Here is a 13,364-nt window from a genome sequence, read left to right as displayed (position 1 = left end):
TAGGGAGGCCGGTTAATAGCAGGTTGCAGTAGTCAAGTCGGGATAGGATGAGAGCATGCATGAGCAGCCTGGCTGTTGCAGTAGAGAGACAGGGACGGATTTTAGCAATATTGCGTAAGAAAAAGTGACAGGTTTTGACAGTGGAGTTAATGTGGTTAGAAAAGGAGAGACTAGAGTCAAAGATCACCCCCAAACAACGCGCTGAATCGACAGGGTTGATGAGGGTGCCATCAATAGAGATAGAAAAGGGGGGGGTAGGACCAGGCTTAGGCGGAAAGATCATTAGTTCAGTTTTTGTTAGGTTCAGTTTGAGGTGGCGTTGGTTCATCCAATTGGAGATAGCCAGGAGGCAGTTAGATGATAGCCAGGAGGCAGTTAGAGTATGCTACTTCTGTCACACAATATCCCATTAGGGAGAGGGCAGTTGTGCTGGGGCACCTAAAGGCCCTCTTTGACTAGAAAGTATCCGTGGAACAAGCAGATAAGGTTTCTAATTTTGTATCATTCTTTTTTTTTGTTTACTATTTATCAGGTCCATTTTGCACTCCTTCACTGTTAAACAATATCCGACAGCCAAGCAAGCAACACTTCCTGCACTGTATCGCTCCTTTCATTCTCCCCACAAAACATGCAACCATGTCCAGAACGAGACACATAATGTAATATAGCTTGATATTAGATTGGAATGTCCATCACACTATCCGTTAATGGGACCAGCACATGGACCAAATTAAATTAAATGTGGAAAAGATTATGATACCCAATGGTTTATCTCAAAACAGAGATATCTATGCAGAAATTGGGAACTTGCTTAAACGATACATTTTTCTCACCAAACTGATTTGGGCCCAAAATACAAAGTTAAAAGGAATGTATCTGTTGGTCCAAGAACTGGGCAAAAATAGGCTTTTAATAATATAAATAATAAAATATCTTCTTTTGTATCTTCTGTTGTAATTATATAAAAATCAGCCCTCTTCCAACCCTATCAGTTCAGCGGTACGGTACAAATGTACTGTAGCCAGTGAATGGTTTTGTAAAAATTTGCCTCTGATTGATTAAGTGTTTACATTGGTACACATACAAATCTATGAGAAAAAGTTATCTCCATATTCAATTCTAGATTTCATAGACCAGAATAGACAGTTTCCTTCTTATAAGGGCTCTGGCACACGGGGAGATTAGTCGCCCGCGACAAAACTCCCTGTTTGCGGGCGACTAATCTCCCCGAGTTACCTTCACCTGCTATCCCACCGGCGAAAATGTAAGTCGCCGGTGGGATGGCAGGTGAAGGCAACTCGGGGAGATTAGTCTCCCGCGAACAGGGAGTTTTGTCGCGGGCGACTAATCTCCCCGTGTGCCAGAGCCCTAAAGGGTGAAGACACACAGAGCTACTAGTAGCAGCTACTTGTCGTGGCTACTAAAAAAGACAATGCTGATCATTTACTGATAATTGTCTCTATGTGTGTTCTAGCAGAGGCAATTCTTACTATTATTTTCTGGAGTTTAGTAGCCATGTAAAAGTAGCTGCTACTAGTAGCCCAGTGTGTCTTCACCCTAATCTTTAGTATCTTTAGTATTTTATAGAATGGTCAGTTCTTAGCAACTTGGTTTTCATTTTTTATCATTCTTGAATTATCTGCTTTCCTTTTCTGACTCCTTTTAGCTTTCAAAAGGGGTCACTGACCCTGGCGGCAAAACAATTATAGCACATTGAGGCTATAATAGTATTGTTATTGTTCCTTTTTATTGTTATTGTTCCTTTTTGTTATTGTTCCTAAATTGGACCCTACCAACCTTATAGCTGCTTAAATTCCAAACTGGATAAGTTGCTGAATAAAAAGCTAAATAATTCAGAAACCACAAATAATAAAAAATGAAGACCAATCACAAATTGATTCAGAATAGCACTGTCAGCAACATCCTGAAAGTTAATTTAAAGGTGAACAACCGCTTTAAGGCTCTACCTATTTCTTCAAGCCATTCCTTTTTGGGGGAGCTGCACTTCAGTGTATCCATTTATCAGACTCGTCCCAGAAACACTTTGTTTAACATTGGTATAGTGATCCGAACCTAGTATAACCATATGTTGAATACATGGGAAACAGTTCTGATGCAAAACCTCCAATAACAGACCCTTCTACTAACTTCTATCAGCATGCTATATGCTTGATGTAAAACAGCCTTGCAGAATTGGATGTTTTTCTTTTAGAATAATATAGTGCTTGGCTGCATTGTGATTGCTGTAGATAACACAATATATTAAATATGTATGATAACCATAAGGAAACAGAAAATCTCTTTGGCAAGAGCGATACAGATGGACACTTTTCAGATCATGAATTTTAGTTTTATTATGCTTACTTTTCTTCTTTGCCAACGTTAATAAAAAATCTTAGCTTTTACGTGCCTTTTATTTCCTTTCTTAAAAAATGCCATTAATCTTCAAATTAAACATTTTCATTGAAACGTGCCTATAGAGACATACTGTACAAAGAACTGGTTATGATTGTAGGGATTATGTGGTAAAAGAAGACATAGATAAAGTAGCACAACAACAGACTAGAAAATATGATTGCACTATGCTATTAGGATGTTTACAATAGCACAGTACTACAGAAGAATTATGCAGGCAAATGCTCAATAACACAACATTATGGCAGGGCTATGCAGGAAAATACAACAGTACAAGACTATGGCAGGGTCAGGCGGCAAATACAATAGCAGAACAATATGGAAGGGTTAGACAGGCAAGTCAAAAAGTTGTTGCTGGGGAAACAATAAGCACCTAGTTTACCTTGCTGGCCATATGCCAGTCATGTAAAAAGGACTAGATAAATAATGTAGCAAAGTATTGCATTGTGTGGGAAGTCAACAAGGACAATGAAATTACCCTTGCTAAGTACCCAGTGTGAAATATTCCTTTCTCTTGTTCTCTAAATAGACACAGAGTATTCTGAGCAATTGAAGATTTTCCAAGAGTCAAATCTACTGAAAACATAGCTCTTTATTGCATAAATGCAGAAGTACTTATTTAACTTTTTAATACATGGACATTCTTTACTGCAAAATGCAGGTGGTCCTTCTTATTAATCTGCCTTCACTGCAATCATTTGACAAAAGCCAGACAGGGACATGTGATCCTTTCCTGTGGAAAACAACAGGTTTGGGAAATATTCCCTTTTCTATCCCACTGTTGTTAATTGCCAATAGAAAGAGAAGGGGGGTAGAATAGGGTGCTAGGCAGAGGGTCAGCGCTTGGAGGGACACTTAGGCCAATTGAAAATCCTGTTTATGAACCTGGGCTGCTGGGGTATTGTAGGTGCTAACAAAAGGTCTGCTTCCTAAAGTGTAATCAGGAAACTCAGGATCTTTCAGTCATAAAGAGAGCAAATGTTGACGTGAGATCCATAAGCTGATCAACAAAAAATTGCTCTGATTTGTGACGACTTTAAATGGGTTTGAAACCAACCAGTAATACAGATTTATTGATTTTCACTGCTGGCCCTGCTGGCTTGGTACAATGATACCTGTGCATAAGGTACAGCCCAGGTTGGCAATGCTGATTCTGGCATATGCCATAATAGACAGTTTATTTGACCTGTGGGGCTGTTTGGGCCTTTGTTTAGTTAAAATTCCAGGCCAATTTTAAATTCCAGTCCAGTCCGGCATTATTTCAGACAACAATGTTTCAGGCTTTGGTTTCCTTTTAAAACCACATGTGCCACCATAGCCAAAGCCCCGACTAGTAAGCAACATGGCACAATGTGCCCTTCAAGGGCATCAGAGTAGGAGCTACAGAAATCCTGGCACAGCTGTATTTTATCAGTCCAACATAGAACATGAGTAATGATGCTTTTAAAAAATGAAGTTTATGCTGCAAGGTTCCTAGTTCTATTCAGCCTTGGTAAAATGACATCCCAGACACTGTCAACACTACCTTTGCACACTGTCAACCAAGTGCAGATGTTCAGCCTCTAGAGGAGGGATTCATATTAACCATGCTGTGCCAAGAGCTAGACTAGGGAGATTAAAAGGAACCTCCACCTAATTTCTGCTGAATAATAAATATATTTTCCAGCAACTTTCCAATATACACTATTAAAAAGGTCAATGGTTCTAAAGTTATTTGTAAATATAAATGCAATTAAATGGAGTATTTCTTTGTCCCTTTCTGTACTGTTGGTTCTGACAGTTGACACAATGTAGCAGAAAAAGTTAATTCTCACAATAACCTACATGCATCTTCACAGGTCTGACTTCTACTAAACTGATTTAAAAGTCAAAAACAGCAATGAGGAAATAAAGGGGAGGAAAAATACTGCTTTCAAAAGCATTTTTATAAAGGAGAAGGAAAGGCTAATAAAGAGTTAATTTCAAGATGCAGGCATACCTTCAGTTCTCTCAATAGTGCCCTTAAGTCTCCCCATATTTCACCTGTTCAGATGATCAGAAGCCAAACAGGAAGAAAAAACACTGAGCTGTGTAAAGAAAGTTCCCATAATGCCTCGCTCCTGCACAGACACGCAGACCAAGTGAACATGCTCAGTTAGTAAGACTATGAGTCAGCTTCCTGCTAATTGGCTCAGATCCACATTCTTAATGGGGGGGGAGTGAGTTCTTAGCATTCTTGAGAGAGGGGGGAGCAGGAGAGAGCAGAAAACAGAAAGCTGCGTGTCTGTGGCACAGGAATTACAGACACAACAGATCTTTTTTCAGAGAAGTCAGTGCAGCGTTTCTGTGAGTGCTTATGGCTGTATTTACATAGACCTTTCTGATAAAGCTTACTTAGTTTTTACCTTTCTTTCTCCTTTAAAATATGCTCCTAAAATATGAATAAAAGTGAAGTGAGTTCTACAAATTGTCCATCTGGCAGACTTTCGCAAGTCCTATTTTCAACCTTGTGTAACACTTTGTTTCTGGATATTGTACCTAGTTCACCTGTAAAGCTGGACATATCAGAAAAAGTCAGATCAAGTGTGAAGCATTATCTTCTTGGCAGTTATCCTTCTGCCTGGTATGATGTTGTCTCATGGCAAATAGTCCTTAACTTAATTCCTTAGTCCTTAACTTAAAGGAGCAGTTTAGTGTTAAAATACAAATGGGCAAATTAGATAGACTGCACAAAATAAAAAATGTTTTAAATATAGCTAGTTATGCAAAAATGTAATCTATAAGGCTAATGCCACACGAGGCGTAGGGCTGAAATTTTCGGCAAGCGGAAAAGCGCTTGCCGAAAATTCAGCCCTACGCCTGCTACTTGTGCCTGCACCCGAATGAATGGAATACGCTCGGGTGCAGGCACATGTAGCCGATATACGCATGAAAACGCGAGACTTTGCATTCTCTCGCGTTTTCATGCGTATATCGGCTACATGTGCCTGCACCCGAGCGTATCTCATTCATTCGGGTGCAGGCACAAGTAGCAGGCGTAGGGCTGAATTTTCGGCAAGCGCTTTTCCGCTTGCCGAAAATTTCAGCCCTACGCCTCGTGTGGCATTAGCCTAAAGGCTGGAGTAAGCAAATGTCTAACATAATGATCATAACACTTCCTCCTTTACAGCTTTCTATGCTGTTAGCAGTCAGTAACCAATCAGTTACTTAAGGGGGGACCGTATGGGACATAACTATTCAGTTAATTTGCTTTTGAATCTGATCTGTGTGCTCACAAACTAACTGAACAGTTATGTTCCATATGGTTCCCCCTAAAGTCACTGACTAACTAAGAGCTTAGAGTTGAAATCAGGAAGTAGAGTTCTGGCTATTATGTTAGACATCTGCTCACTCCCATGTTTTACCTAACTAACTATATTAGAAATATTTTTTATTTTACTTAGTTTCATTTTTACACTGAACTGTTCCTTTAGTTCCCCTAAGTAACCCTGAGCTCTGCACTACTCAATGTCTGTATAATAGTTATGTGTATATATAGCCATTCCTATTGTGTAAGGGCAAAGGAAAATGCTAGGACAGTCACCATTTATTGGGCCTGAGGGGGATTGTTTGGTCCTCAGTGTATTGTAAAGTTCAAAACTGTTTGGCTAGCCATAAGTACAAAATCACAGCTCCGTCATAAGGAATCACAGGGCTCTATACTACTAAGTAGCAGGGCCCTCCCCTAAGGATGCCCCAATTATTAGTCCTTGGGCCTCTGAGTAGAAGGAGTTGAATGTGGCTCATGGGTATAAAGGTTGGGGATCCCTGCTTTACTTACTTTTTCCTGTGGTCCTTTGCATAGACTTATGTGCAGTAGAGTATGATTAGAAAATGATATGCTACCTGGCATGCTCTAGTCTAAGTCTGAAGAGGGATGGCTGGGACAGGTAAGATGGAGGTAATGTGTTTTTTCCCCAGGCCAATATACAAATGTTGCATCAGTCCTTAGAAAAAAATTAAAAATGTAATTCAATAGGGAGTGTCTAATATATTGGCCCCCCAGTGAATCAAGGTTTCTTAGGGCAATGACACATCAGTAGGGATGTAGCGAACCTCAAAAAAAAAGTTCGCGAACCTGTTCGCGAACTTCCGCCGAAAATTGCGAATATTCGCGAACTTTGCGAACCCCATAGACTTCAATGGGAAGGCGAACTTTAAAACCTAGAAAAGCCATTTCTGCCCAGAAAACTGATTTTAAAGTTGTTTAAAGGGTGCCACGACCTGGACAGTGGCATGCAGGAGGGGGATCAAGGGCAAAAACCTCTGAAAAATTGACACACGCCGTTTTTCGAAATGATCGGTAATTTTGCGACTTTTTCGTATTTTCCGGCGCTTTCGTAAAGTTATCGTAAGTTTTGCGACTTTTTCGGAGCTTTCGTAACGTTATCGTAAGTTTTGCGACTTTTTCGGATCATTCGTAATGTTATCGTAAGTTTTGCGACTTTTTCGGAGCATTCGTAACGTTATCGTAAGTTTTGCGACTTTTTCGGATCATTCGTAACGTTATTGTAAGTTTTGCGACTTTTTCGGAGCATTCGTAATGTTATCGTAAGTTTTGCGACTTTTTCGGATCATTCGTAACGTTATCGTAAGTTTTGCGACTTTTTCGGAGCATTCGTAACGTTATCGTAAGTTTTGCGACTTTTTCGGAGCATTCGTACCGTTATCGTAAGTTTTGCGATTTTTTCGGTGCCGGTGAACCCAAATTGCGAACATCACGAAAAGTTCGCGAATTTGCGGACTTGCGAACACCCGATGTTCGCGCGAATTAGTTAGCCAGCGAACAATTCGCTACATCTCTACACATCAGGAGATCAGTCGTCGGTCTGCGACAAATCTCCTCTACTGCAGGCGACTAATTTCCTTCAAATACTTTATCACTGGCTAAAATGCAATCATCGGTGGGAAAACATATGCAACACAAGTACTTTGTGAAGTATATCGAAGTTATCTTTCGAGGGAACTTCAGGAAAGTAGCCATGTATGTTTCCCCACCTGCAAAGAAAGGAAACAAGGGACAATTTTGTCAGCCAAGATTTATCACGTGCTACAAAACGTCCCGTGTGTCATTGCCTTTAAGTTCTAAGTAAATAATGAAAGTAACTGATTAGACACCAGTGATTGTGATGTTGTACTGCAAGGTCACTATTTCGTTTGCAGGCTGGGAATTTGTTGTTAATCTATAGCCAGGCAAAACATAAACTGATTGTGTGTTAATGCTGTAGAGACAGAAAATTCAGGACGGGTTTGTGTGATGCTTTAATTGTGGCGGCTTTTGTACAATTCACCTGATCTACCTCACCTTCACCTGTGCAAATATAAACTGGCTCTTCATCTAAACAGGGGTCCCCAACCTATTTTTACCCATGAGCCACACTGAATTGTAAAAAGAGTTGGGGAGCAACACAAGCATGAAAAATGTTCACAATGGTGCCAAATAAGGGCTGTGATTGGCTATAAGGTAGCCCCTAAGTGGACTGGCAGCCTAAATTAGGCTCTGTTTGGCAGTGCAACTGTTTTTTATGCAACCAAAACCTGCCTCCAAGTAAGAAATTGAAAAATAAGCACCTGCTTTGAGGCCACTGAGAGCAACATCCAAGGACTTGGGGAGCAACATCCAAGGACTTGGGAAGCAACATCCAAGGGCTTGGGGAGCAACATGTTGCTCAGGAACCACTGGTTGGGGATCACTGATCTAAAGAAAAACTCATGTTGCAAATGGGGGCATGATGGACACAATTTTATTTGTAAATGTTTTGATTTTTTCACTTTGCACAGTTGCCTTTTTTAGCAAATGAACTGTAATTTCACACTTTAGTCATACAGCAGCTTCCCAGTAACCTATATTACTAAGACACCGTCAGAGTAAGGCTTTTGTAGCTTGAATGCCACACATCCCAGTGACTGATCCCAGGCGCACCCCCTGCTCCCTAACGTCCAGTCACACAGACAAGTTGCCGCTACTATGGACCAGGAGCTCAGGTCACGCTGCTCGCGTTCCCTAGCAACACCCCGGCCGGCACTCGGGCCCCGCCCATAAATACGTCACCAGGCTCAGCAGGTCCCTAGGCATAGTGAGTGAAAAGTAGTTTCAGTGCGGTGCATGAACAGTACCCGGGGAGCAGCACAGCCGCCAGCTCCTGCCCAGCATTCCGTGCGTGCGAGGGAAAGGAACAAGGGATACAATGTTCCTCAGCGTCACTCTCAGTGGCCCTTCACCCTGGGGATTTAGGCTGGTGGGGGGCAGGGACTACAACACCCCTCTGACTATTTCAAAGGTAAGGACCAAGAGCCGGGATGCAGCCTGGTAACTTCTATGGATAAAGTGTTGCTGATGTAACTTGTCCTACTGTGGAGTAATGGCACTAAGAAATGTATGTGCTGGTCCTGCTGTGACTTGGGCAGGACTATGGGGGCTTTTGGCTGGGGGTAGGGGCATACCCAGGCACTGGGAGGCTACTGGTGGCTGCTCATTATACTTACTGTATTACTGGGAATGGGACAAACGTCCTACAGTCATCTCCATTCACCCAGTGACTAGCTGTATAATCACTCTCCTGGGATCGTTTCCCTCCCTTTCAGAGGCTGCTTTCTACTGAAAGACAGGGGAATACCATTGTTCTGTAACCTATATATTTATATAAAAATGTGCTTATTGGCAGATTTGGGAAGCTGCCAAAGTTTTGTAACCAGTGCTTTCATTTTCCATTGTGTTTTGAGGGATTTCAGGCAAGTTTAGCTTTCATTCATTTTGCCCTGAACTATCATGATACATTGTAGTTGTTTGCAGACTCACTTGACATAGGCAGTGGCTCTAGTCCTGGCATAAGGATCATGGGGAGAAATAAAGGGGATATCCATTCAAAATCTGTTTTTGCTTCATTGAAAGCAAATGTAATCAACCACCCTTCAAATTTACATTAGAACCACTGGAATTTTTTTTTTTTAATTTAAAGTAAATGTCATCACTATTAAAAGCAGTATCTGTCTGGCTGTTTATATTCTCTGCATTCCTGGCTCTGGCTCTGGAAACAATGTAGAAGAAGCCAGCTGGTTAACAGACCTGGAGGAGAACTGACTTTTGCTACACTGTTTCAGGAGTCAGAAACAATATCACAAACAAGTATAAACAAACACTGCTTTCAAGTGCAATTACAGAATACAAATCATTTTTGTTAATAATGTATACCAGAAAGTAACTTAGAATGCAATTTTATCTTGTTATTTAAAAAAAAACAAATGGTTTTTAGGAGTTGGCCCACATTAGCTGATAAAATTGTACAGGTAGCAGAAATAATATGTATGCACAACATAGACCTTTGGACACACTTATGATATAGTTCCTTGGACATTGTATCCCTCCTAAGTGGCTTATCTCATAGTAGTCCATGAGTGTTAAGAGCAGGTAATGGATCAATACTCTTATCAATACCTCATTGGAAAGAGAAGCTGGACATATTATTTTTTTCTCTACTGGCAGATCACCAATATACAAATTGTATGAAGTTAGATTTTTCTAAGGGTACAACAACCATTATTATGAAACTTCAGTAAGTTTACTCTGCAAGTTTTGGTCTGAATTTTGTGTGGTGCCCACTAAGTATGATGTGGCATTTGATTTGGGGATTCTAATATTGCCTGAAAAAAATTCATCCAATGGCTGAAACTTGACTTGCATTCTTAGATTTGTATTCATTCCCCTGACTGAGATTTACTTAAATAGAAATCAAGATTCTTTTAAACCAGTAGGTGGAGTAGGTGAAGTAGCTGTCAGCCAGATGCTAACGTGGTCCTTGATTCCCCCCTGTTACATGCTTTCAAAGGGACAGTATCCCCCCCCCTTCTTCAACAGGAGTGCATACAGTAGACAACATCCTCTTCCCCCTTTGTAGGGACTGTTTTGTTAGCAGAAGTCCTATATGTTGGGGGATTCTCTTTGAAACGGTACTACATCTATCTCTCGAGGAGCAAATATGGAATAGCTTCTCTGCTTGCCCTGTTTAGCTCAAGAAATAACACAAAATGTAGATTTGTTTTGTGATTAAGACAATAGAAATAAAAGTATGTTTAGTGCAAGCCATATTTATTGCTGAACATGTTATGTTGAACAAGGGGGTATATTGCCCCTTTATAAATACACAAAAGCTGCAGATCTGGTATAATCACCAGTGAATCATGCTGTATAGCAAATTTTCCTGATTATCTCTGCTGCATCATATACAGGTTAGTGTATATAATCATATTCTGGCTATATATTCTATATTCTACAGCACTGACGGCTAACCAAACATATTCACAGTACCTTTCAGCTGGATGCTGGAGTATGGCAACAGATGGACAATTTTCTTTGTGCCTGCTTACTCACACCTTAGTAACTGTTCAGCAAAGGAAGGTATGAGGGTGTAGCCAACTGCGGTGAGAAAATCCCTTCCCTTTCTATTTACATTAAAACATACAAGTGGCAGCTGCTGTATTGCTTTTGTGGTATTCCTTTTTGCAGCTAACCAGAACAATATCATATGTTTTCATTCTTAATAATGTTGATTACAAAATGGCTCATAGGTTACATAATATGGCACCCCCCACTCATATTTATACATTTTGATAGAATGATATAGAAACGCTATTTTCTTTGTAGACAGTAAGCTCTGCCCTCGTACTTCACACCACCCTCTTCACTAATGGCATAGGAAGCAAACATTGGTGATAAATGGCAGTCAAGGAAAATGGTTGAGATATAACAGAGGGAACTGTTTTCATTTTTTGTTAATGGGAAGCAGTCAGCTTATGGCTCCAACTCCAACTTTCAACATGAGGTAGTTTGTGGGCTCTCCCATTAGCCACTTTCCAAAAGTATTGGCTGCTGGAGATGATACACCTTTGTACCTTTAATAAATGGAACATAAAGGTCCAATATACCTTGTTTAAGTTAACTGGAATACAATACAACTGGAATGCTTACTGATTTCCACATGCAGCAACCCTATACCAATCTGGATATGCACCTTCTGGGACAATGTGCAAGATATTTAATGTGGGCATGTTTGACTGGACCTTACATACTGTTGCATAGAGCTGCTGTCCATTGAAATCAGTACAGAAGAACTATGCACAGCTGCTAACCCAAGTAAGTCATATTGGGGAAAGGCTGTAGCATGGAACTGCTGGAACAACCTGTAAAAAATTTCTGATCGTACATGCTGATTGAATCTCAGCTTAATTGTAAATGGAACGTTGCTCTATGGGGCTTCACAGCGAAAATGAATAATTACACTGTTTAAAATAATTGATTATGGGTTATACATCCCTTTTAACAAATTGGTATGAGACAGATGATGTAATAGCATAATGTAGTGAAATTGATTTTATTACTGATTAAATTTTCAGCGTGACAACGACTGATTACATTGATTGTGGTATCAGATAACACTTTTGATATTGATTTGATATAGATTCAGCTTAGAATTGTAAGTTCTTACAAGCAGAGCCCTCTGATCCTATTGTTACTCTGCATACCCATGTTTGTTAAACTTTTTAGGGCCATGGTAGACGGACGACTAATGTCAACGATATGCCATCCCACCGGCTTGAATGTAAATTGCCGGTGGGATGGCATACGCGTAGCTGTGATTTCACAAAATTGCGGAAGTTTCCTCTCAATGCAACTTCGCCGATTTTGGGAAATCGCGGCACCGCATATGCCATCCCACCGGGGATTTACATTCACAGGCGACTAATCTCCCCGTCTGCCACGGCCCTTAAGATCCGTGTTTGCTTAAGTTTATTGTGAAGCACTGCATAATTTGCTGGAGATATATAAATAAATGATGATAATGATGATGATTCAGCTTGGATGCAGCATGCGCCATTGCCTGGGACATTGGCCATACAGTTAGTGGGCACCATGGTTAGCTGTGTTTTGTGAAACTGTAGATATTATGGTTCATTAATAATAGCTTGCAGATAATATTCCTGGTGTGAGCTCATTACATAATAACATAGCTATTGAGGATAAAAAAAAGACTAGTCTATGAAGTTCTGCACATCTCAGCATCAACTACAAGCTAAAAAAAAGGAAATATGTGAGGGAAGGGTTGAAGTCCCCATCTTGTGCCGTCTCCTCTTTCCCTCAAAGGAGCAGAAAATTCCTCCTTGATTTCAAAATGGCAAATGGCCCAGTCCCTGGATCAGCGCACAGAAAAACATTTATTATTACCAGTAACCTTGTACAGTTCAGATCTGCTAAAGAGACATCCAACACTTTCTTGAATTGAGTGTATCTGCCAGTAGAGTCTCAACAGGGAGTGCATTCCACAGCTTTACTGCTTTCACTGTAAAAACCACAGCCCAAGCGAAAGCTCAAGCCTCCTCCTAATCTCAAGCATCGCCCTTTTCAAAAACAAATTCATTCAAGTCGATGTTAATGGTGAAATTGTGACAGCCCTTTTCTTTCATACATTCCCACAATGTCATTTCTGCGCTACTTATCATATTAATATGAGGAACATACGCAGTTACATGCCTTGTTTACCAGATACCACCCAAATAAAGGAGTGTCAGTAGAAGCGTGTTCTACAGAGGTGGAAAATAACAAAAGGCATATTATCCTTTTGTTGACTCGGCTAAACAATGTTTGGTCACAGGTGCATGTCGAACAGAGCCAATACGAGCAGTCTGTATTTAGATGGAGCTGGAATTATTGTATCCTCAATATTTCAGATTATATGTTAGTCTTTCTCATAGGTAGGCTGATTGTTTTCTGGCACAGACAGTTTCGGTGTTGTCGCTTGGTGACTGCGCAGCCACCGAAACAAACATTCCCTGAAATGCATACTGTACTTATATAGAAAGCCAACATTGGGTTGGCTCATCAGATATAACTGTGTAAACATTAACAGAAGATAAGATAATAGTGTTGTTCAGCTGAA

At 40.5% G+C, this 13,364-nt stretch overlaps 1 protein-coding gene across 1 annotated transcript in view; it reads left to right on the top strand.

The window, feature by feature from the left end:
• Positions 1-8,521: 8,521 nt before the first annotated feature.
• Positions 8,522-13,364, top strand: part of pdlim4 (PDZ and LIM domain 4) — a 93,111-nt gene continuing 88,268 nt past the window's right edge. The window contains 1 exon segment of the mRNA NM_203920.1: positions 8,522-8,714. Coding sequence (NP_989251.1) covers positions 8,622-8,714 — 93 coding nt within the window. The 5' untranslated portion in view covers positions 8,522-8,621.

The sequence above is a fragment of the Xenopus tropicalis genome, chromosome 3 (genome assembly GCF_000004195.4).
Source record: "Xenopus tropicalis strain Nigerian chromosome 3, UCB_Xtro_10.0, whole genome shotgun sequence".
In the NCBI taxonomy this organism is placed as follows: Eukaryota; Metazoa; Chordata; class Amphibia; order Anura; family Pipidae; genus Xenopus; species Xenopus tropicalis.
This window is presented reverse-complemented; position numbering and strand designations above follow the sequence as displayed.